We start from the raw sequence: 27,279 nt of genomic DNA, 5'->3' as shown, positions 1-27,279 counted from the left end.
CTTACTAGATGTTCAAGAGCAAGTTTCAGAGTCTCTTCTGACATCCATGTTGTTCTCTTCTTTCTTTCCTTTTTTTAATGTATGATGTCCTTGATATCATTCCACAACTCATCTGGTCTTCTGGTCATTAGTGTTCAAAACGTGTCAAATCTATTCTAGAGATGGACTCTAAATTCAGGTGGAATATACTCAAGGTTGTACTTTGGATCTGGTAGATTTGTTCTAGTTTTCTTTAATTTCAACTTGAACTTGCATATAAGCAAATGATGGTCTGTTCTCCAGTTGGCCCCTATCCTTGTTCTAACTGATAATATTGAGCTTTTCCATCGTCTCTTTTCACAGATGTAGTCAATCTGATTTCTGCATATTCCATCTGGTAAGGTCCACGAGTATAGTCATTATCTATGTTGTTGAAAAAAGCTATTTGCAATGAAGAAGTTGTTGGTCTTGCAAAATTCTATCATGCCCTCTTCGGCATCGTTTCTATCACCAGGGTCATATTTTCCAACTACCAATCCTTCTTCTTTGTTTCCAACTTTTGCATTCCAATCATCAGTAATTATCAATGCATCCTGATTGCATGTTCCATCAAATTCAGACTGCAGAAGTTGATAAAAATCTTCAATTTCTGGAGTGGCAGGACCAAGGTAGCAGAGTAGTCAGATGCTGCCTATGGTCCCTTTTACAACAAAGACCCGAAAAACAAGTGAATAGATTATATATAATAATCTAGGAGCCCTAAACATCAAAGGCAAAGTTGAGGAATCGGACTGAGCAGCAGGGGGAGGGAGAGACGCTTCACAAGCAGCGAGGAGTTGCCAGACCTGACCCAGCGGGAACCAGCACCCTGCAGGTCGGGATTGGCTGGCATGCATGGTGAGGCAAGCAGTGATGCTCAAGACTCATTTTCCACATTGGGAGAGACTGAGCGACATAGAGTCTACTTGAGCCTCTCCAGAGCCAGTGAAAAGTAGCACACAATCAGCAAAAGATAAGTACATATGTTAAACCTACCGTGAGGATCAAAAAAACAACCCTTTGGGAAAAATCTCTCTCCCATTTACCTATCCCCTCCCTGCTCTGCACCAGGTCCCTGGCCAGCTTCAGAGATTGCCATGTCCCCTGGGCTGAAAGGAGGACCTGTCAAGCACCCTGAGCCATTCTCCCGGCCTTGGAGAGGGAACACATTAACAAACAGGAAAAAATAATCTGCCAGCTCCCCTAGGCCAGCAAATCAGGGCAGGCACAACTCATTTGCCTAGGCACATGCATAAGAGGTCCACGGACTTTGAATGCCTTTCACCCCTACATAGACCCGTTTGCACCCACTTCAACAACTTAAGCCCTCATTAGCATATTACAACAGGGTATATACCTGAAGACTAACTTAAACTGTATCAGCTATATAGCAGAATGGCAGGTTTATGACATTTGACACTGCTTTGCCTGTTAAGCAGGGTCCTCAACTACCCACATCAGGGGCCTGAGGACTGCTGGCTCCACCCATGCTACCTAGCTACCCACAACAGGGATCCAAGAATAAGTGGTGTCTCCCAGTCTTTATACCCAACAGCACTGGGTGCCCATAGAACAGCTGTAAAACTCATGCACCTACATGCTCTAGGTAACAGGGACACACTTTCCTCCCAGATACTCAGGGACAGCTGTCAGGCCCCTGCCTTGCTCAGAATGTGACCTCCTACTACAGCCAGATACCTGTGCCTACATCAATCACCCCTGCCCATCCACACACTTAGTGACCAACTACCTGGACTACTGAGCTGAATCCATAAAAGAAAAGTAAATGTAATCATGGGCTCACGTATCTAGGAATAGATCTAATCACCCAGTGATAGGACATTAGAGCCTCAAAGACAGCAATAATCAAACTAGATCACATGAACAGCCTATTTGGACCTAAGAAAACAGAACAAATTAAGAAGCTAGGATACAGTAAGAAAACATAAAATAAATATAATAACTTATTGATGGCTCAGAGACAACAGTAAATAACAAATCACATAAAGAGGCAGACTATGATGGCTTCAGCAAGCTCCCAAAACAAAGATTAAGGAAATCTTCCAGAGGAAGAGAATTTCTAGGAATTACCAGAGGTAGAATACAAAAGATTAATACATAGAACACTTTAAGAGATCAGCCAAAACATAGAACAAGCCAAGGAGCACAAAGACAAAGCAACAGAGCAACTTAAAAAGATTAGAGAAGAGCATAATGACAGCCTGCAAGAATCCACAGAGAGACAACAAACAGAAATCCAGAAGATCAACAATAAAATTTCAAAATTAGACAACTCAATAGAAAGTCACAGGAGCAGAATTGAGGCAATGGAAGTCAGGATTAGTGAAATTGAAGAGAAAGCACTTGACACCAGCTTATTTGAGGAAAAATCGGATAAAAGAATTTAAAAAAATGAAGAAACACTAAAGAGGAATAATCTACGAGCGACAGGGTACCAAAATGGGAGGGATAAAAGAAAATACAGAGAGAACTCTTGAAGATTTGTTAGTAGAAAATTTTCCTGATATCATGAAAGACAAGAAAGTATCTATCCAAGGTGCTCATCTAAACCCACAAAAGGTAGATTTCAAAGAAAGTCACCATGACATATCATAATCAAACTTGCCAAAACCAAAGATGAAGAGAGAATTTTAAGAGCGGCTAGGGATAAATGAAAAGTCATCTACAAAGGAAAGTCAGTAAGACTAAGCATGGACTACTCAGCAGAAACAATGCAGGCAAGAAGGCAACAGGATGGAAAAAAACTGCCAGCCAAGAATTATATATCCAGCAAAACTGTCCCTTGAATATAATGGAGAAATTAGGACATTTCCAGATAAACAGAAGTATAGGCAATTTGCAAAAACCAAACCAAAATTACAAGAAATACTAAAGGGAGTCCTCCAGTTAAAAAATCAATAACATCAGGTAATGACCCAAGACTAGAACACAGAAGAGAGCAACCAGATATCAACCTGGATAGGGAAGTCACAAAAATAAATCAAAAATAAAACACTAAAAACAGGGAAAGAGAGATGTCATTATGTAAAAGATGACAGCATTAAGAGGTAGTCATAGATCTTTCATATGGAGATAAAGTCATGGTGATATAAAGAAATAAAAGATTGTTTAAACTTATAAAAATAGGGATAAATATTAAGGTAACCACAAAGAAAACTAACAATCCTACACATTAAAATAAAAACGAAGAAAAACATAAAGACTCAGCAAATACAAAATCAACAGTGAAAAAGAAGAAAAGAAAATACAATAAAAAAAAGGACCCAGCACAGAAAATTAAGTGGAACAAAGGCATCAAAACAACAAAAGACATCAAAATGACAGCACTATACTCATAAAAAAAAAAACTCATACCTATCTATAATTATGCTGAATGTAAATGGACTAAATGCATCAATAAAGAAAGAGTGGTAGAATAGATAAAAAAAAAAACCAAACAAACCCATAATCCATCTATATGCTGCCTGCAAGAGACACACCTTAAAGACACAAACTAAAACTCAAAGTATAGAAAAAATATATGTCAAGCAAACAACAATCAAAAAAGAGCAGGAGTGGCAATATTAATTTCTGACAAAATAGACTTAAAAGCAAAATTTACCACAAAGGATAAGGAAGGACACTGTGTAATGATTAAAGGATCAATACAGCAGGAGGACATAGCCATAATAAATATTTACGCATCCAATGACAGGGATCCAAAATACATAAAACAAACCCTAACAGCACTGAAAAGAGAGATAGACAGCTTCACAATAACAGGAGATTTCAACACACCACTTTCGGTAAAGGACAGAACATCCAGAAAGAAGCTCAATAAAGACAAAAACAAGGGAGATCTAAATGCCACTATCAACAGACTTGACCTCACAGACATACAGAACACTCCACCCAACAGCAGCCAAGTATACTTTCTTTTCCAAAACACATGGAACATTCTCCAGAATAGACCACACATTAGGCCATAAAGCAAGCCTTAACAGAATCCAAAGCATCGAAATATTACAAAGCATCTTTTCTGACCATAAAGCTATAAAAGTGGAAATCAATTACAGAAAAAGGAAAAAAAATCAAGCACATGGAAACTGAACAACACCTTGCTCAAAAACTACTGAGTTAGAAAAGGTATTAAGGACGGAATAAAGAAATTCACAGAATCAAATGAGAATGAAAACACTTCCTACCAGAACCTTTGGGACACAGCAAAATCAGTGCTCAAGGTCAATTTATTGCCATAAATGCACACATCCAAAAAGAAGAAAGGGCCAAAATCAAAACATTAACCCCATAACTTAAAAAATAGACAGAGAGCAGTAAAAGAAGCCCTCAGTCACCAGAAGTAAGCAAATAATAAAAATTACAGCAGAATTAAATGAAACAGAAAAACAATTAAAAGAGTTAGCAAGACCAAAAGCTGGTTCTCAGAAAAGATCAAAATCAATAAACCAATGGCCAAACTGACAATAGAAAAACAGGAGAGGAAGCAAATAACCAAATAACCCAAATAAGAAATGAGATGGGCAATATCACAACAACCCAAGTGAAATTAAAAGAATTATAACAGAATACTATGAAAAATTGTACTCTAACAAATTTGAAAACCTAGAGGAAATGAACAAATTTCTAGAAACACACTACCTACCTAAACTAACACGGAGGTAGACCAACTAAATAAACCTATAACAAAAGAGATTGAAAAGGTAATTTAAAAACTCCCAACGACAAAAAGCCATGACGCTGATGGCTTCGCTGGAGAATTCTACCAAACTTTCAGAAAAGACTTAACACCACTACTGTTAAAGATCTTTCAGAGCATAGAAAAGGATAGAATACTCCCAAACTCATTCTATGAAGCCAGTAATAACCCTGATACCAGAACCAAGTAAAGGCACCACAAAAACAGAAAATTACAGACCAATACCCCTCATGAATATAGACGCAAAAAGCCTCAACAAAATTCTAGCCAATAGAATTCAACAACGTATCAAAAAAATAATCCACCATGACCAAACAGGATTCATACCAGGTATGCAGGGATGGGCTCAACATTAGAAAAACAATCAACGTAATCCATTGAATAAATAAAACAAAAGAACCACTGGATCTAATCAATTGATGCAGAAAAGGTATTTGACAAAGTCCAACCCCCATTCCTGATAAAAACTCTCAGCAAAATAGGAATAGAAGGGAAATTCCATCAACGACTGCCTGACAGGAACACAACAGAGAGTCCCTGACAGAGCAGGAGAAAAGTGGGGTGCAGAACTCAAAATCTAATTAAAAGACCAGACTTAATGGTCTGCCTGGGACTGGAGGGACCCCGGAAGACATGGCCCCAGACTGTTAACCCAGAACTAAAACCATACCTGAAGCCAACCCTTCAGACAAAGATTAGACTGGACTATAAGACATAAGGAAACCCGGTGCCATAGTGGTTAAGTGCTATGGCTGCTAACCAAGAGGTCGGCAGTTCGAGTCCGCCAGGCACTCCTTGGAAACTCTATGGGACAGTTCTACTCTGTCCTACAGGGTCGCTATGAGTAAGATTTGACTCGATGGCAACAGGTTTTTTTTTTTTATAAGACATAAAATGATACTCGTGAAGAGAGAGCTTCTTAGCTCAAGTAGATACATGAGACTAAATGGGCAGCTCCTATGCAGAGGTGAGATGAGAAGGCAAAAAGAAACAGGAGCTGGTTAAAAGGACACAGGAAATTCAAGGTGGAAAGGAGGAGTGTGCTATCACATAATAGAGAGAGCAATTAGGGTCACATAACAATGTGTGTATAAATTTTTGTATGAGAAACTAACTTGAAGTGTAAATTTTCAGTTAAACCAATATTTTTTAAAAAGTTAGAAACGATTAAGCTTAGTGAGGAAGGCATATCAAAAGCCAAAGAATTAGCCAAGCTGTGAATGCAAAGGAAAAGTTCTTGAAGGAAATTCAAAGTGTTACTCTAGTGAAAACACAAATGCTAAGAAAGCAAAACAGCCTTATTGCTGATATGGAGAAAGTTTTTGTGGTCTGGATAGAAGATCAAACCAGCCACAAGAATCCCTTTAGCCAAAGCCTAAATCCAGAGCAAGGCGCTAACTCTCTTCAATTCTATGAAGGCTGAGAGAGGTACGGAAGCTGCAGAAGAAAAGTTTGACGTTAGCAGAGGTTGGGTCATTAGGTTTAAGGAAATAAGCTGTCTCTGAACCATGAAAGCAAAAGCTGAAACAGCAAGTGCTGATGTAGAAGCTACAGCAAGTTATCCAGAGATCTGGCTAAGATAATTAATGAAGGTGCCTACACTAAACAACAGATTTTCAATGTAGAGAAAACAACCTTATATTAGAAGATGCCATCTAGGACTTTCATGCTGTTCTTGTTAGGTGCTGTCAAGTGAGTTGCAACTCATAGCGACCCTATGTACGACAGAACAAAACACTGCCTGGTCCTGCGCCATCTCACAATCACCGTTATGCTTGAGCCCATTGTTGCAGCCACGGTGTCAATCCACCTCATCAAAGGTCTTCCTCTTTTTCGCTGACCCTCTACCTTACTAAACATGATGTTCTTCTCCAGGGACTTATCCCTCCTGATAACATGTCCAAAGTATGTAAGACGTAATCTTGCCATCCTTGCTTCTGGTTGTACTTCTTCCAAGAAAGATTTGTTCATTCTTTAGGCAGTCCATGGTATATTCAATCTTCTTTGCCAACACCACAATTCAAAGGTGTCAATTCTTCTTCAGTCTTCCTTATTCATCGTCCAGCTTTCCCATGCATGTGAGGTGATTGAAAACACCATGACTTGGGTCAGGCGCACCTGTCTTCAAGGTGACAACTTTGCTTTTCAACACATCGAAGAGGTCTTTTGCAGCAGATTTCTCCAGTGCAATGCATCTTTTGATTTCTTGACTGCTGCTTCCATGGGTGTTGATTGTGGATTCAAGTAAAATGAAATCCTTGACAACTTCAATCTTTTCTCCATTTATCATGATGTTGCTTATTGGTGCAACTGTGAAGGTTTTTCAGGGCTAGGGAAAAGTCAGTGCCGGGCTTCAGAGATTCAAAGAACAGGCTGACTCTCTTTTTAGGGGCTAATGCAGCTGTTGACTTTAAGTTGAAGCCAATGCTCACTTACCATTCCAAAAATCCTAGGGCCCTTAAGATTTATGCTATACCTACTCTGTGTTCTATAAATGGAACAATAAAGCCTGGATGACAGCACATCTGTTTATAACATGGCTTACTGATGAGAACTACTGCTCAGAAAAACACATTGCTTTTAAAATACTACTGCTCACTGACAACGCACCTGGTTACCCAAGAGCTCTGATGAAGATGTATAAGGAGATTAATGTTGTTTTCACGCCTGCTAGTACAACATCCATTCTATACCCCATGGATCAAGGAGTAATTTCGACTCTCAAGTCTTATTATTGAAGAAATACATTTTATAAGGCTATAGCTACTATAGTGAATCCTTTGATGGAGCTGGGCAAAGTAAATTGAAAACCTGGAAAGGATTCACCATTCTGGATGCCATTAAGAACATTCATGATTCATGGGAAGACATCAAAACATCAACATTAACATGAGTTTAGAAGACATGGATTCCAGACCCCATGGATGACTTTGAAGGGTTCAAGACTTCAGTGGAGGAAATAACTGCAGATGTGCTGGAAACAGCAAGAGAACTAGAAGTGGAACCTGAAGATGTGACTGAATTGCTACAACCTTATGATAGAACTTTAATGGATGAGGAGTTGCTTTTTACGGATGAGCAAACAAAGTGGTTTCTTGAGATGGAATCTACTCCTGATGAAGATGCCGTGAACATTGTTGAAATGACAACAAAGAATTTAGAGTATTACATACACTTATTTGATAAAGCAGTAGCAGGGTTTGAGAGGATTGACTCCAATTTTTAAAGAAATTCTACTGGGTAAAATGCTATCAACCAGTATTCCATACTACAGAGAAGTCTTTCTTGAAAGGAAGACTCAGTCAATGTGGCAAACTTCATTGTTGTCTTATTTTCAGAAATTGCCACAGCCACCCTAATCTTCAGCAGTCATCGACATCAAGGCAAGGCCCTCCACTAGCAAAAAGATTACAACTGGCTGAGGGCTCAGATGATGGTTAGCATTTTTAGCAATAAAGTATTTTTTAATTAAGCTATGTACATTTTTTTTTTTTTAGACATAACGCTACTGCACACTTACTACAGTATAGTATAAGCATAACTTTTACATGCACTGGGAAATAAAAAAAATTCACATGACTCGCTTTATTGTGGTGGTCTGGAACTGAACCTGCAATATCTCCCAGGTGTGTCTGTATAGAAAAAAACATAGTACGCCCACTCCTCACTTATCCACATGGTTAGGTTCCAAAGACCAGGTTGTTATGCAAAAATCAGCATTATGCGAAAACGGAGGATTTTTTTTCCTGTTTGCTGACCACCCATTTGTCCAATTTTTTAATTTAGAAAATATGATCACAGAAATAGTAACAACTAAGATACACTGGAGGGCCCACGGCTTAACCACTTCACCTTCCTCCTGTGCTGGGTCAGAGAGCTTCCCTTGCTGAGCCACCTCCAGGGCTCCACTCCCACCCCTGCAAGCCCTGCCTTCAAGATCCCAGAGCCTGCCCTGCCCTCTGGGCCTGGCGAGTCACCAAGACTCGGGGCACCTGGTTCCACTAACACGGAGGCTTCAGGCCCAGTTTGGTCCACTTTGGGGTGTCGTTAAACTGGCATGCATTTCTTCCAAACACTCCCTCTGATGCCTCTTTCTTTCCCCCTTTCCCATCCCACAGCAAATTTGACCTACAGGGCCTCAGGCCACACAGGAGCTGGGAACCCAGAACAGGTGCCCGCTGACTCAGTGCTGCCCACATCCACCTGGAGGCCGGCCCAGCACTGCAGCTAGATGCAGCGATCCCGCCAGCAGGAGGGAGTCACAAGGCACGGGGCAGTGCAGCCTCACTTCCCAGATCCTCCTGAAGACCCTCCTCGAGGGAGAGAATGATCCACAGCCATTGCCGCCATGTCTCCTGCCTTGTTAATGTGCAAAGTAGTCATATAATAATTTTTTTACTATTGTCGTAAATGCAAAATGTCAGATAATGAGATAGTGGGTAAGTGAAGAGTAGATGTATATATAGAGTTCAGGACTACCCGCAGTTTCAGGCATCCACTGGGGGGGTCTTGGAATGTATCCCCTGCAGATAAGGGGGGGACTACTGTATAAGTTAAACTATTTATTTTTAGTAATCCAGCTGGAGAAAAGTATGCCAGCTAGTGCTCAGGAAAAGGTTCTGGGATATATATAGTAGTCAGGTAGGATCAGGTAGAATGCAAATCTAAATATACAAATTTTCATATTCCTTTTTGTCTCCAAGTACAGTGGAAAAGGTTAATCTGAAATCTTATACTCACCTCTTCATAAGGTAAACATTTACCCCAGTACCAAAGCCAAGCTTCTGCATAAATGGAGAGGCAGGAATATTTATACATGGAGTTGAATATAGAACTACATGTCAGAAAGAGAAATAAAAATAAAATTAGTGTTTGAAAAGGCCTCTACAAATGCATCCTAACATCCTCAATATACGATTGTTAGGTGTATGAATAGGTATAATCTTTTTGGAGAGCAATTTGTCAGTATCTAACACTGGTGACATAGTGGCTAAGAGCTACAGCTGCTAACCAAAAAGTCAGCAGGTTGAATCCACTAGGTGCTCCTTGGAAACCCTAGGGGGCAGTTCTACTCTGTTCTATAGGGTTGCTATGAGTTGGAATCAACTCTACGGCAATGGGTTTGGTTTGGTTTATCATAATTTTTAATGGATATCCTTTGATCAAATCTATTTTTGGAGCTCTATGCTAGGTAACATTGAAGCAAGACTCAACAAATGGCCTGTTTTTGTACAGCCCATGAGCTAAGAATTATTTTGACCTTTTTTAAAGGTTGCAAAAAAAGGAAAACAAAACACTAAAAAGAATATGCAACAGAGACCCTACATGACCTGCAAAACTGAAACTATTTACTGTCCCAACACTTGCACTAAAACACACACCCAAAGAGATTACACACATGCATAGGCACTTACATACTTAAGTATAGGGATTTGCTTCTGTGGCTAAAACAACAACAAAATCAAAGTGATATCATTAGAAGCATAACTAAAAATACAGTACATTTACATTACAGAACATTTTACAGCTATTAAAAAAGATGAGAGGACTCCTGCTTCTACTCGTGAAGAATTAACTGCTTCTGGAATTGCCATCCCATTGTAAACTAGAAAACTTGACAAAATATAACACCTTTCAGACAACTGACAATACAACAGGACGGCAGGCCTGTGATTCATGAGTGAAGGGAAACAAACGAAGTTAGCCCTATCATTGCCCTAACTTACTACTTGAAGGAAGTTTCCAGGTTGCCCCAGAGAGAGGAAACAGAGCCTGGTAGTCTTGTCAAACTGAGGAGATTGAGAAGAGAGAGGTGGTTAGAATTTGTGGGGCAAAAAATAAAAAGAGGAGGGAGCTGTACAGAAAGACATAGCTCCAGAGATCTGAAAAGGGTGCCCCTTTGAGTGCCTGGTTAAGTACTTATCTGTGCATACAATGGGTGGAATTCCCCAAAGCTGGGAAAGGCACCAAAACAAAAGAGTAGGTTAAACAATTACTGAAGATCACATAGGTCTAGGAATAGTTCACACTACCATTAGCCGGAGTGCTGTAACCTTTTAAGACAGAAGGTATTAGGTAAAGTCCTCTAAAGGGTCACAACTTAGTAGTACAGCTACATTTCAGCCCAAGAAAAAAGTTTATCTGAACCCACCATAGCAAAGCTTAAGGGCAAGCTTCAAAAGGATCAAGTTCGGGGCGGAGCCAAGATGGCGGACTAGGCAGACGCTACCTCCGATCCCTCTTACAACAAAGACACGGAAAAACAAGTGAATCGATCACATACATAACAATCTACGAACCCTGAACAACAAACACAGATTTAGAGACGGAGAACGAACTAATACGGGGAAGCAGCGATTGTTTCCAGAGCGTGGAGCCAGCGTACCAGTCAGGTACGGCACAAGCACAGAGACCTGCTCCACCCTCCTGAACTAACCCTGGGAGGGGGACCAGCCGGTTCCACGGGCGGCGTGCGACGCAGCCGGTAGGAGAAGTCCCCGGGAGGCAGTGTCTGGTCTTGGAGCAGAAAGAGCAGCATCCGAACCGGGGAACCGTCCCGCAGGGATCTGAACTGAACGCAGCGGATTTTCTGGAAAAACTAGTTTCCCAGTGATGGCTCGGAGACAACAATCCATATCAAACCACTTAAAGAAGCAGACCATGACAGCTTCTCCAACCCCCCAAACAAAAGAATCAAAACCTTTCCCAAATGAAGATACAATCCTGGAATTATCAGATACAGAATATAAAAAACTAATTTACAGAATGCTTAATGATATCACAAATGAAATTAGGATAACTGCAGAAAAAGCCAAGGAACACACTGATAAAACTGTTGAAGAACTCAAAAAGATTATTCAAGAACACACTGGAAAAATTAATGAGTTGCAAGAATCCATAGAGAGACAACATGTAGAAATCCAAAAGATTAACAATAAAATAACAGAATTAGACAACACACTAGGAAGTCAGAGGAGCAGACTCGAGCAATTAGAATGCAGACAGGGACATCTGGAGGACCAGGGAATCAACACCAACATAGCTGAAAAAAAATCAGATAAAAGAATTTAAAAAAATGAAGAAACCCTAAGAATTATGTGGGACTCTATCAAGAAGGATAACCTGCGGGTGATTGGAGTCCCAGAACAGGGAGGGGGGACAGAAAACACAGAGAAAATAGTTGAAGAACTCCTGACAGAAAACTTCCCTGACATCATGAAAGACGAAAGGATATCTATCCAAGATGCTCATCGAACCCCATTTAAGATTGATCCAAAAAGAAAAACACCAAGGCATATTATCATCAAACTCGCCAAAACCAAAGATAAACAGAAAATTTTAAAAGCAGCCAGGGAGAAAAGAAAGGTTTCCTTCAAGGGAGAATCAATAAGAATATGTTCTGACTACTCAGCAGAAACCATGCAGGCAAGAAGGGAATGGGACGACATATACAGAGCACAGAAGGAGAAAAACTGCCGGCCAAGGATCATATATCCAGCAAAACTCTCTCTGAAATATGAAGGCGAAATTAAGATATTTACAGACAAACACAAGTTTAGAGAATTTGCAAAAACCAAACCAAAGCTACAAGAAATACTAAAGGATATTGTTTGGTCAGAGAACCAATAATATCAGATATCAGCACAACACAAGGTCACAAAACAGAATGTCCTGATATCAACTCAAATAGGGAAATCACAAAAACAAACAAATTAAGATTAATTAAAAAAAATAAATAAAAATACACATAACAGGGAATCATGGAAGTCAATAGGTAAAAGATCACAATAATCAAAAAGAGGGACTAAATACAGGAGACATTGAACTGCCATATGGAGAGTGATACAAGGCGATATGGAACAATACAAGTTAGGTTTTTACTTAGAAAAATAGGGGTAAATAATAAGGTAACCACAAAAAGGTATAACAACTCTATAACTCAAGATAAAAACCAAGAAAAACGTAACAACTCAACTAACATAAAGTCAAGCACTATGAAGATGAGAATCTCACAATTTACTAAGAAAAACGCCTCAGCACAAAAAAGTATGTGGAAAAATGAAATTGTCAACAACACACATAAAAAGGCATCAAAATGACACCACTAAAAACTTATTTATCTATAATTACGCTGAATGTAAATGGACTAAATGCACCAATAAAGAGACAGAGAGTCACAGACTGGATAAAGAAACACGATCCATCTATATGCTGCCTACAAGAGACACACCTTAGACTTAGAGACACAAACAAACTAAAACTCAAAGGATGGAAAAAAGTACATCAAGCAAACAATAAGCAAAAAAGGAGTAGCAATATTAATTTCTGACAAAATAGGCTTTAGACTTAAATCCACCACAAAGGATAAAGAAGGACACTATATAATGATAAAAGGGACAATTGATCAGGAAGACATAACCATATTAAATATTTATGCACCCAATGACAGGGCTGCAAGATACATAAATCAAATTTGAACAGAATTGAAAAGCGAGATAGATACCTCCACAATTATAGTAGGAGACTTCAACACACCACTTTCGGAGAAGGACAGGACATCCAGTAAGAAGCTCAACAGAGACACGGAAGATCTAATTACAACAATCAACCAACTTGACCTCATTGACTTATACAGAACTCTCCACCCACCTGCTGCAAAATATACTTTTTTTTCTAGCGCACATGGAACATTCTCTAGAATAGACCACATATTAGGTCATAAAACAAACCTTTGCAGAGTCCAAAACATCGAAATATTACAAAGCATCTTCTCAGACCACAAGGCAATAAAACTAGAGATCAATAACAGAAAAACTAGGGAAAAGAAATCAAATACTTGGAAAATGAACAATACCCTCCTGAAAAAAGACTGGGTTATAGAAGACATTAAGGAGGGAATAAGGAAATTCGTAGAATGCAACAAGAATGAAAATACTTCCTATCAAAACCTCTGGGACACAGCAAAAGCAGTGCTCAGAGGCCAATTTATATCAATAAATGCACACATACAAAAAGAAGAAAGAGCCAAAATCAGAGAACTGTCCCGACAACTTGAACAAATAGAAACTGAGCAACAAAAGAATCCATCAGGCACCAGAAGAAAACAAATAATAAAAATTAGAGCTGAACTAAATGAATTAGAGAACAGAAAAACAATCGAAAGAATTAACAAAGCCAAAAGCTGGTTCTTTGAAAAAATTAACAAAATTGATAAACCATTGGCCAGACTGACTAAAGAAATACAGGAAAGGAAACAAATAACCCAAATAAGAAATGAGAAGGACCACATCACAACAGAACCAAATGAAATTAAAAGAATCATTTCAGATTATTATGAAAAGTTGTACTCTAACAAATTTGAAAACCTAGAAGAAATGGATGAATTCCTGGAAAAACACTACCTACCTAAACTAACACATTCAGAAGTAGAACAACTAAATAGACCCATAACAAAAAAAGAGATTGAAACGGTAATCAAAAAACTCCCAACAAAAAAAAAAGCCCTGGCCCGGACGGCTTCACTGCAGAGTTCTACCAAACTTTCAGAGAAGAGTTAACACCACTACTACTAAAGGTATTCCAAAGCATAGAAAATGACGGAATACTACCCAACTCATTCTATGAAGCCACCATCTCCCTGATACCAAAACCAGGTAAAGACATTACAAAAAAAGAAAATTATAGACCTATATCCCTCATGAACATTGATGCAAAAATCCTCAACAAAATTCTAGCCAATAGAATCCAACAACACATCAAAAAAATAATTCACCATGATCAAGTGGGATTTATACCAGGTATGCAAGGCTGGTTTAATATCAGAAAAACCATTAATGTAATCCATCACATAAATAAAACAAAAGACAAAAACCACATGATCTTATCAATTGATGCAGAAAAGGCATTTGACAAAGTCCAACACCCATTTATGATAAAAACTCTTACCAAAATAGGAATTGAAGGAAAATTCCTCAACATAATAAAGGGCATCTATGCAAAGCCAACAGCCAATATCACTCTAAATGGAGAGAACCTGAAAGCATTTCCCTTGAGTACGGGAACCAGACAAGGATGCCCTTTATCACCGCTCTTATTCAACATCGTGTTGGAAGTCTTAGCCAGGGCAATTAGGCTAGACAAAGAAATAAAAGGTATCCGGATTGGCAAGGAAGAAGTAAAGTTATCACTATTTGCAGATGACAGGATTATATACACAGAAAACCCTAAGGAATCCTCCAGAAAACTACTGAAACTAATAGAAGAGTTTGGCAGAGTCTCAGGTTATAAAATAAACATACAAAAATCACTTGGATTCCTCTACATCAACAAAAAGAACACCAAAGAGGAAATCACCAAATCAATACCATTCACAGTAGCCCCCAAGAAGATAAGATACTTAGGAATAAATCTTACCAAAGATGTAAAAGACCTATACAAAGAAAACTACAAAGCTCTACTACAAGAAATTCAAAAGAACATACTTAAGTGGAAAAACATACCTTGCTCATGGATAGGAAGACTTAACATAGTAAAAATGTCTATTCTACCAAAAGCCATCTATACATTTAACGCACTTCCGATCCAAATTCCAATGTCATATTTTAAGGGGATAGAGAAACAAATCACCAATTTCATATGGAAGGGAAAGAAGCCCCGGATAAGCAAAGCACTACTGAAAAAGAAGAAGAAAGTGGGAGGCCTCACCTTACCCGACTTCAGAACCTATTATACAGCCACAGTAGTCAAAACAGCCTGGTATTGGTACAACAACAGACACATAGACCAATGGAACAGAATTGAGAACCCAGACATAGATCCATCCACGTATGAGCAGCTGATATTTGACAAAGGACCAGTGTCAATTAACTGGGGAAAAGATAGCCTTTTTAACAAATGGTGCTGGCATAATTGGATATCCATTTGCAAAAAAATGAAACAGGACCCATACCTCACACCATGCACAAAAACTAACTCCAAGTGGATCAAAGACCTAAACATAAAGACTAAAACGATAAAGACCATGGAAGAAAAAATTGGGACAACCCTAGGAGCCCTAATACAAGGTATAAACAGAATACAAAACATTGCCAAAAATGATGAAGAGAAACCCGATAACTGGGGGCTCCTAAAAATCAAACACCTATGCTCATCTAAAGACTTCACCAAAAGAGTAAAAAGACCACCTACAGATTGGGAAAGAATTTTCAGCTATGACACCTCCGACCAGCGCCTGATCTCTAAAATCTACATGATTCTGTCAAAACTCAACCACAAAAAGACAAACAACCCAATCAAGAAGTGGGCAAAGGATATGAACACACGTTTCACTAAAGAAGATATTCAGGCAGCCAACAGATACATGAGAAAATGCTCTCGATCATTAGCCATTAGAGAAATGCAAATCAAATTCCATCTCACACCAGCAAGGCTGGCATTAATCCAAAAAACACAAAATAATAAATGTTGGAGAGGCTGCGGAGAGATTGGAACTCTCATACACTGCTGGTGGGAATGTAAAATGGTACAACCACTTTGGAAATCTATCTGGCGTTATCTTAAGCAGTTAGAAATAGAACTACCATACAACCCAGAAATCCCACTCCTCGGAATATACCCTAGAGATACAAGAGCCTTCATACAAACAGATATATGCACACCCATGTTTACTGCAGCTCTGTTTACAATAGCAAGAAGTTGGAAGCAACCAAGGTGTCCATCAACGGATGAATGGGTAAATAAATTGTGGTATAGTCACACAATGGAATACTACGCATCGATAAAGAACAGTGACGAATCTGTGAAACATTTCATAACATGGAGGAACCTGGAAGGCATTATGCTGAGCGAAATGAGTCAGAGGCAAAAGGACAAATATTGTATAAGACCACTATTATAAGATCTTGAGAAATAGTAAACCTGAGAAGAACACATACTTTTGTGGTTACGAGGGGGGGAGGGAGGGAGGGTGGGAGAGGGTTTTTATTGATTAATCAGTAGATAAGAACTGCTTTAGGTGAAGGGAAAGACAACACTCAATACATGGAAGGTCAGCTCAATTGGACTGGACCAAAAGCAAAGAAGTTTCCGGGATAAAATGAATGCTTCAAAGGTCAGCGGAGCAAGGGCGGGGGTCTGGGGAACATGGTTTGCGGGGACTTCTAAGTCAATTGGCAAAATAATTCTATTATGAAATCATTCTGCACCCCACTTTGAAATGTGGTGTCTGGGGTCTTAAATGCTAACAAGCGGCCATCTAAGATGCAGCAATTGGTCTCAACCCACCTGGAGCAAAGGAGAATGAAGAACACCAAGGCCACACGACAACTAAAAGCCCAAGAGACAGAAAGGGCCACATAAACCAGAGACTTACATCATCCTGAGACCAGAAGAACTAGTTGGTGCCCGGCCACAATCGATGACTGCCCTGACAGGGAGCACAGCAGAGGACCCCTGAGGGAGCAGGAGATCAGTGGGATACAGACCCCAAATTCTCATAAAAAGACCAAACTTAATGGCCTGACTGAGACTGGAGGAATCCTGGCGGCCATGCTCCCCAGACCTTCTGTTGACACAGGACAGGAACCATCCCCGAAGACAACTCATCAGACATGAAAGGGACTGGTCAGCGGGTGGGAGAGAGATGCTGATGAAGAGTCAGCTAATTATATCAGGTGGACACTTGAGATTGTGTTGGCAACGCTTGTCTGGAGGGGGGATGGGAGGATAGAGAGAGAGGGAAGCAGGCAAAATTGTCAAGAAAGGAGAGACTGAAAGGGCTGACTCAAGAGGGGGAGAGTAAGTGGGAGTAGGGAGTGAGATGTATGTAAACTTATATGTGACAGACTGATTGGATTTGTAAACATTCACTTGAAGTTTAATAAAAGTTATTAAAAAAAAAAAGGATCAAGTTCATCTTCAGATAACTTAACTGCGGATAACAAAAATCCAACTCTTTAAAGTATTTAAAGTAACGAAATCCAGTACTCAACAACATAAAATGTCCAACATCCAACCAAAAATTGCCAGACATGAAAGAAGCAAGAAAATATGACTCATAACCAGGAGAAAAACAAATCAATAGAAACATAACACAAAATGATAGTGATCGTGGAATTAGCAATTAAGAACCTTTAAAAAGCTAATATAAATCTTAAAAATAAGCTCAGTGATGTAAAAGAATATATGCGTATAACAAGGAAAGAAAAAGACATTAAAAAGTTACATAATATTAAATTTCAAGGAATGAAAAATACTATGGATATGAATAAAAGCATCTTAGAGGAGAGAAGATGACTAAATTTTTAGACATAGCAATAGAAACTACCAAAAATTAAGCACAGTGAGAAAAAAACTTGAAAAAAGAAATTAAGATCAAGGGGTCTGATAGTCTAACATACCTATAACTGGCATCCCAGAAAAGGAGAAGTAGAAAAAAATTATTTGGGAAAATAAAGGCAAAAAAATTTCCAAATCTAATGAAAATGATAAATCGGCAAATCCAAAAAGAAAAATCAAGTCCAAACAAAAGAAACATAAAGAAAATTACACTAAGGCACATCATAATCAAAATGATGAAAACCACCAACAAAGAAAATGTCAGGATCAGCCAGAAAAATAACACATTACACGTTATTAGTTAATGTTGCATGAATTTCGACTCAAGACAACACAATGTATGCAGTATAGAACTACTCCATAGGATTTTCAAGGCTGTGATTTTTCAAAAGCAGACCATCAGGCCTGTCTCCCAAGGATGGAAACAAAACAAAACAAAAACCTGCTGCCATCAAGTAGATTCTGACTCATAATGACCCTACAGGGACAAAAATAAGAAAACAGCAGACATCTTCTTAGAACTCTACAAACAAAAATCAGTAGAAAAACATCTTTAAAGTACTGGAAACAAACAAAAAATTAACAACCTAATATTCAATACCCATTAAAAATGTCCTTCAAAAGGTGCAAGAGTTCCACTTTTATTTAGGTTATAGAATGTTACAGAAGAATACAGACTGTTTCAAACAAAAGTGTGAAAAATTCATCACCAGAAGACATGAACTATAAAAAATGTTAAAGTTCTTCAGACAAAAGGCATGTGACACCAGATGTAAATGTGGACTGGCACAAAGGAATAAAGAGCGCCAGAAACAGTAACTGTCACAAAATATAAGTAATTTTCTTTACTTTTTAATCTTCTTAAAAGTTAATTGACTTTTTAATAATGATAATGTATTGTGAGATTTATAACATATATGGAAGTAAAATATATGGTAACAACAGCACAAAAGATAGTAAGAGGAAAATGGAAGTAAGTCTTAATAAATCTTAAAGAAATCATACGAAGAATGTTTTCTCATAATACAATTAAACTGGAAATCAATAGCTAAAAAAATCTGGAAATTCTTCTAAATATTTGAAAATTAAACAACATACTTTTAAATAACCCATGGGTCAAAAAATAAGTCTCAAAGAAAATTAGAAAATATTTTGAAATGATGGAAAAAGAAAACACAAAATATCAAAATTTGTGAAACTGGAGGAAAAGTAATTGCTTCAGATGCTTTTATTAGAAAAGGAGGTCTAAAACAATGACTGATGCGTCATTTATTTTCTAGCAAAAGAACAAATTAAACCCAATGTAAACAGAAGAAATGATCAAGATAAAAGGAAAAATCAATGAAATAGAACATAATAAAATAATAGGAAAAAATCAAGAAAAATCTTTTAAAAAATCAACAAAACAGATAAAACCTCAAGTCACTGATCAAGGCAAAGAAAGAGAGAAAACATAAAATACCAGTTTCAGAAATAAAAGGAGACATCACCACAGATCCTACTGACATTAAAAGGGTATATAACGAATAGCTTTATGTGGACAAATTTGACAATTTAGTCAAATAAGGGACAAGTTCCTTGAAAAACACAAAGCTCAGGCAAGAAAAGCTAGATAACTTGACTAGCCCTATACCTATTTAAAAAATTGAAGCCATAGTTAAAATCTTCCCACTAAGAAAACCCCAGGCCCAGAGGGTTTACTAGTGAAATCTACCAAATGCTTAAGGAAGAAATATTACTAATTCTACACAAACTCTTTTAAGTAAAGAGAAGGAAACATTTCCAATATTACTTTATGAATAAGAATATCCTGTACCCAACTATATAGATATTCCAAAAGACAACAACAGCCCAATATCCCTGACGAACACAGAAAATATCAGCATATCAAATCAAGTAATAAAAAAGGATGATACATCATGACCAAATGGAGTTTATCTTAGTAACAGAAAGTTGGCTTAACAACTAAAAATTAACGTAATTTGCCACATTAACAGTTTAAAAAAGAAAACTATATTTCAATAGATTCAGAAAAAGCACTTGACAAAAGTCAATACCCATTCATCATAAAACCTCTCGACAAACCAGAAAGGGAAGGAAAATTCTTCAACCTAAAAACAGGCATTTGCAAAAAATGTACATCTAGCATAATACTTCATCAGAACAAGGTAAGCATGTCCACTTAACCTCTTTTATTCAACATTATATTGCAGGTAGCCCAGTAAGGCAAGTAGAGTCATATGGCTCGGGGAAAAAGATTTATGTACAACATAACCAACTATGTAGGAAATACCAATCAATACAAAAGCTGAAAGAGCTAAAAAGTGGGTTTAACACAGTCACAGGATACAAGGGCAATATACAAAACTGTACATACTAGAAATTAACAAAGTTTTCTCCTATGTTACCTTCTAGAAATTTTATAGTTTTAGTCCTTTCATCTATGGTGTGAGCTAAGAGTCAAGGTTCACTTTTGCATAAGGATATGGCTAAGAGCTAACCAAAAAGTTGGCAATTCAAATCCACCAGCCACTCCTTGGGAACCCTGTGGGGCAGTTCTTACTCTGTCCTCAGGGTTGCTATGCGTCGGAATCTACTGGATGGCAATGGGTTATCCAATTGTTTCAGCACTATTTGTTGAAAGAATTATTTTTTCCCCATTGAATTCCCTTAGAAAAATATCTTTCCCTCAAAAGAGAAATGCATGTATGGGAGGGAAAAGGTAGAAAAGTAGTTTCTCAATAATTCAGGCTGAGTCTTCACTACAGAGAACTCCTAAATCTATTAGAATGTTAATGAAATTAGTCTGCAGGTGGCCAAACCCTGGCCAATAAAACAAGGCTTATTTTCAAGACAAACATTATAAAGGAGACTTACACTGAACCTGATCGTGCATGAGAGAATTAAAGGTTCACGCAACAATAATACTAAGGTATTTCCAATAGCAATCTTACCAGATTTCTTTTTTTCACATAATTTGCTTGGCGTCTTCAAATTATTTGTTCCTTCCATTGTAATAACCACTATAAGTCCTGTGATGAAAATAAACTGAAAGTTACACTGCATTTACAAAGAACAAATTCTCATAAAATTATCACTCATCGAAGCATATATACATGTATATATATATACACACACATTTCAAAACAAAAACACCATAAAAAATATTTAGTCCAATTGTATTTACAACGAGAAAACTGAATGCTAGAGAGGTAAAATCACTGACTTACCTAAAATTACTTACTAGCAATTGGGCTTTTTTTAAATGTGTTAATTAGAAAGTAATATATTTACTTGGTTAAAAAAAAAATCACCTAGAACAAAAAGGTAAAAAATGTCTCCCTCTCACACTGCATTTCCACTCCCACTTCCCAGTAGTAGTTGCTAGCAAGTCTCTTATAGCCTTTTTAAAACTGTCTATGCAAGCAGTATTATTCGTAAGAGCCAAGAACTGGAAACAATACAAATGTCTATCAACTAATGAATGATTCCCAGTATTGTGTGGTTGTCCTCCATTTTGTGATTGTAATTTTACATTAAAGAGGGTTAGAGTGAGATTGTAACACCACCCTTACCCAGGTCACATCCCTGCTCCAATGTAAAGGGAGTTTCCCTGGGATGTGGTCTGCACCACCTTTTATCTCTCAAGAGATAAAAAGGAAAGAGAAGCAAGCAGAGGGGGGGCCTTATACCACAAGAAAGCAGCACCAGGAGCAGAGTGCATCCTTTGGACACTGGGGTCCTTGACCAGGGGAAAATTGAGGACAAGGACCTTCCTCCAGAGCCGACAAGGAGAGAAAGCCTTCCCCTGGAGCTGACACCTTGAATTTAGACTTTTAGCCTACTTTACTGTGAAGAAATAAATTTTGCTTCGTTAAAGCCATCCACTTGTGGTATTTCTGTTATAGCAGCACTAGATGACTAAGGCACCCGGCCAGCATCCCCGCCAGCGCCTGTGGTAGGAGCGGAGGAGCTGCAACATGTGCTGCCCTGCGCTGGAAGTGAATGGCTACACAGCTGCTGAGCAGGTGAGTGAAGCCAGGAGGAGGAAAAGGAGGCAGAGGAGGTGCTGTGGGGATTGAAATGCACCTTGGAGCCCTACTATTCATTCACTCTGGGGCTTGGGGGTGGGGGGGGTCTTTAAAACCATTAGAGAAAAATAATAAAAGGAGTGCTGTTTTCCCTTAAGGAAAAAAAAAAAAACCTTATAAGACCACGAACATATATGCCGTCAGGCATTGTCCAAATGGATGTTATGCAGCACATGACCGTATTAAAAGTCATTGAGTTGTACATTTTCAAAGAGTGCATTTCATACGTGAGATATGTTTCAATAAAGCTGTTAAAATATTGTCTATGTAAATACTGCATATATCAAGAAATCAACTCAACCTTTTTTTTCTTCTGAAACGTTTCTTTAAAAAATCTTATTATAAAATTTTTAAAAATTACTTTAATTTCTTCTTTAAAAAAAGTTAAGTTTCACATTGGATTATTTGTTTTAAGACTGTTCCTACATGTCTAGAAGCCTGTGTCTTCTGTCAACACAAAACTGGGAGATAGAGAACACATTTGCTTAAACTTTTTTTAAAGACTCCTTAATAGCATCTTTAAAAACTGTGCACAGAGGGAGGGAAAAAAAGAAAAAACTCAAAGGCCCAGTTTGTCTATTAATGAGAAATTTGTTCATATATATTTTTATATAGTTATAATTACTATATAAATGCCCAAATGTCAGATTTGCCTGTATTTAGAATACTGACAACCCCCTTTTCATGAACCTGCCAAGAATATACTTATTTTATCAAATGACATTTAACTTAAAGGAAAGAGCCACAGTAGTATTTCTGGAACCAGTTTCAGGCCTTTAGGGAAGGACAGATTATTTAGTTGACTGGGTTGGAGGAGGCACTTCTAATTTGGAAAAAAATTTCCCCATGTGATTGATTCCCCTTCTCTCACCCTCATCCATCTTTCCCCAAAGAAAGTCGTGAAGGAACACCTCAGTGATTTTCCAAAGCTGCTATCTACCAATGTAAAGCTATTCTTCATTCATTCAGTCAACATATGTTTATTGTTCTAGGCACTGGAGACACAGTGGTGAACAAGTTCCAAACAAACACATTAGGATAAATACATAAAATGACATATAGTCAGGGAAAAAATTCCTGTACTTTTTCCTGTATTTTTCTGTGAAAATTTTCTTTTAACAGCATGCTTCTGTGAATCCTCATGAAGTCGTGCCCAATCCGGATTGCCTTACTCCTTTAATAAAACTACTTTTTAATAGACTCCAGTTTGCTCTTTGACATTTCTTGGTGTCAGAATTGTGGAATTCGATGGTGCACTATATTCACCAACCCCAGGGAGTCAAGGGCCCAGAGCTTTCGGTACTACCACAGGTCCCGTTAGCCCATAAGTCTCCACAGACTCCTTGAAGTCTCCAGCAGGTAAATAACCTCTGGAATCTCAAGCTCCACCTTCTTGCATAAGAAGCTCTTTGAGACTTAGCAAAGGATTTTGTTTTGTTTTGTCTTTGTGTAGTTTTGTCCTGTTTTCATTCTGGTCTTGCAAGAATTTTTTGCCAAATTTTGCCTCCACTAGTGGCAGTAGTGTGAATTTCTGGGCAATTTACTGTCCTAAAAGTTTTTGAGTTTGTGGAATCTCAAGCTCCATAAGCAAAAGAAACCAAGGGCACCAGCTGACCAGTAAAAGCCAATATAGTGGTCACCTGCCATAGATGCGGTTGAAGTTTCACATGGCAGGATAAGCCATGATGTGAGACAGGCCATAGCATTAGGCTGCCTGTCGGTCGCAAGCAAAAACACATAATGAAAAGGAATGCACCAGTTTAAGCAATACACTGTCCAAACCCCTTGGTGCCTCCCATCAGGATATTGTTGAGTCTGAGAATCCTAAACTTTGAACAAATTCAAACCTTCTTTGAAAACGGAAAATGCCGTATCTAAGGGCAATATAGAGTTCCCTACAAAAAACTGGTACTCCGGAAACCCTGGTGGCATAGTGGTTAAGTGCTACAGCTGCTAACCAAAGGGTCAGCAGTTCAAATCCGCCAGGCACTCCTTGGAAACTCTATGAGGCAGTTCTACTCTGTCCTATAGGGTTGCTATGAGTCGGAATTGACTCGACGGCACTGGGTTTCTGGGTACTGGTACTCCGGCCCAATATACGAACAAGCACCATGGCACTGCTACCTGCTTGTATTTATCCATTTGGCGTAATCTCCCTAAGGATAGTGTGGGAAATACGTGGTCACTTCTGGGTTCTTTTTGAATTATCTAAATTGAGTTTTCAGTGCAATAAATTATAAGAGAAAGGCTCCTGAATTAAGCAGAAACAATGGTACACCTATTTTAATTGGTATTTTGAAGCCTATAGAAAACCTGATCACAGTAAAACCACTTCCCTACAAGATTACATTCTAAATTAACTAAACAAAATGAGGAATTGCAATGTTAAATTTCTGTTCCAACTGTCCAAGTTGTACTGGGACCATCTGCCCCTTTGCCGGTTGCCTCTCCTTTGTATTCTCCCCTGTCTTCTTACTCCTCTGATTCTACCAAAGATTTCTGATAACTCTTTGAACTTCCCTTTTCCCTGAAGAACCTACAGGAAGCATAAAGCCTATTCCCGAAATGCCTTTTAAAATCCATCCCAGTGCAGATATTTAGGATCCACCCCAAATTACTTTTACTCCTCGGACATGCTCAGAATTACATAACATTGCTAAAGGTTTCCCAAAACTGCGGAAGGACCCTTACAAGTTTGCTTAGGAATTTAGAATCCTTGTTGAGGCTTACCAGCCTGCATCCCTGATTTGTATCAACTAGTCCACATGATAACTGGGCCAGGGGAGGCCCAACTGTGGTTAGAACAAGCTGAATGGAGAAATACCAAAGACAGTTTAGCTCTATAAGACAGAGGTGCCCAAGTTGCAGAAAATTCCACTGCCTCAAGCAGTTTGCTCGGCATACTCCATAGCTTTACATTAAAATCCTGGTTCCTTTGCTTCACACGCCCCGTAGCTTTAAATTAAATCCTGGCTCCCCTCTCTTTAACTGCTGCCCAAAACTAGAGGAAATTGGTGAAAACCAGTTTAGGTGCCATGTTGACGTTCAGGATCGCCATTTAGACCTCATACATAGTAACTTTCCCACCTAGGGGTGGAGTTTAACTGCCATTTTCTAAACACACAACACATAAAGTTATATGTAAACCCCATTGCACCAGCGTAGTATGATTAAGAATGTTAATGATGTAACTTGTATGAACTTCCTACTTGTAACTCCTTAAAAGTAACCTTCCCCATTGCCCCTGCTGAGCAGCCTTGGTGGCAGCAACCCCAACTATTTCCTTCCTTTATGCAACAAAATAAAGGTGCTTTCTACTCTCCCACCTCGGTCTCTTGTTTATCGGCTAACATGAGTCATGCAGAGCAGAACCTGGGGTTTCCACCAGGCAACGTTTTGACTTAAATAGACCATCTGCCCAACTGTTAGAAGATTCTCGAGCTATTTGCAAAAGATTGCTTTTCCCCCAATAATAGATTGACAAAAATTCACTGTTGCATACAAAAAAATATGGGTGTATATGATTACCGGATCATATTATTTCAAAGGTTTGCTGCACAATCTGGGACTGATCCATCATCCCCTGGGGCTACAGGAGCTTTCAATGCAGTATTTATTATCTGGCCTCAAACTTGAACTTTCAGTCATAGTAAAAAGACACTGACTAGATTGGAAAGCAGCCCCCATTGCCAAACTACCTAATTTGGCTCACAAACTCTCTGACCATGTAAACTAAGCTAACCTCCAAGGTAAATAAATTAATGATCTTACAACTACAACAACTGCAATCTCCTAACCTGCAAAATAAATCCATGCCCTATGGAGGCACTAAACCCAGTACTTGCAATTATTGCAAGAAACCTGGGCAATGGAAAAAGTACTGCTATAAGTTAAAGGACAATCAAAAGAAACAGCTTAAGCCAGAGGACCTTTCACCACATACGGAATAAAGGGGCGCCGGGGACACAACAGGGGATTCTCCTATGGTGGCATTTAACCGGAAATCCTGGTGGCGTAATGATTAAGTGCTACTGCTGCTAACCAAGAGGTCAGCAGTTCGAATCCGCCAGGCGCTCCTTGGAAACTCTATGGGGCAGTTCCACTCTAACCAATAGGGTCGCTATGAGTCAGAATCGACTCGACGGCAGCAGGTTTGGTTTTGGTTTTTTGGGGGGCACTTAACCTGCAAGAAGAAACTACCATGTATGTTAATGGACAACCTTGAAAATTTTCAATCAATTATGGAGTCATCCTCTCTGTAATTAGCCCCACTTGTTTATAAAAGCCCCTGCCCCAGAGTACTAAAACCACAAAAATTGTGGGGGTTACAAATCAAGTAAAAAAAAAAAAAAAATTTTTTTTTTTTTTGAACAGACTTTAATTCATTCAAAACCTGTTCTGATTTCCCTTGGCCCTACTGCAAATTTACACATCCCTTTCTGCTTAGCCCTGACATTTTTGTTAATTCATTGGGCTAACACCTTTTGTGTCAATTTTCAGAAAAAGGAGAAATATCATTGAGCATGGCAAACCCCCCAGCACCCTTAATGAGGAATCTGAATCAGAACTAATTCAAAATAAAGAAACTGTTTGCTGTTTGCAAGCATCAGTCATGTACAAAGACAATTTAATCCCCTCTAACCCATTTTCCTCTGATCTTTTTTCATTAATTCCTGAAGCCTTATGAGGCACCACATCTACCAATGTGGGATGACTTTTATCAGCAGAACCCATCACATTTCAGGAAGACACCTCTAAGCCTTTACCAAGGCTCCCTCAATACCCCCTGAAATGAGAAACTAAAGAGGGATTAACACCTATTATTAAGGAATTCCTTTCTAAAGGATTAATTTTCCCTGCACCAGCCTTTCTAACACCTCTGTACTCCCTGTTAAGAAATCAAACAACAGAGGCTGGAGGTTTGTACAGGATTTAAGGGCTATTAACCTCATCATTATATCTAGATTTTCAGTAGTCCCAAATCCTCACTTATTGCTTTCTAATGTTCCTCCAGATGCTACATGTTTCACTGTAATTGATCTTTGTAGCACATTCTTTAATACTGCTCTCCACCATGACAGCCAATATTTGTTTGCTTTTACTTGGGATAACCAACAA

The 27,279-nt window shown here is 38.6% G+C and overlaps 1 protein-coding gene across 5 annotated transcripts in view; it reads right to left on the bottom strand.

The window, feature by feature from the left end:
* Positions 1-27,279, bottom strand: part of PBK (PDZ binding kinase) — a 66,618-nt gene that overhangs the window by 8,258 nt on the left and 31,081 nt on the right. For all 5 annotated transcript variants that reach the window (XM_064272646.1, XM_010592344.3, XM_010592345.3 and 2 more), the window contains 2 exons: positions 21,025-21,102; positions 9,476-9,569 (listed from right to left, as the gene is read on the bottom strand). In XM_064272646.1, the coding sequence (XP_064128716.1) occupies positions 9,476-9,569; positions 21,025-21,102 (172 nt within the window). The remainder of the gene's footprint in view (positions 1-9,475; positions 9,570-21,024; positions 21,103-27,279) is intronic.

Source organism: Loxodonta africana, chromosome 19, assembly GCF_030014295.1.
Source record: "Loxodonta africana isolate mLoxAfr1 chromosome 19, mLoxAfr1.hap2, whole genome shotgun sequence".
In the NCBI taxonomy this organism is placed as follows: domain Eukaryota; kingdom Metazoa; phylum Chordata; class Mammalia; order Proboscidea; family Elephantidae; genus Loxodonta; species Loxodonta africana.
This window is presented reverse-complemented; position numbering and strand designations above follow the sequence as displayed.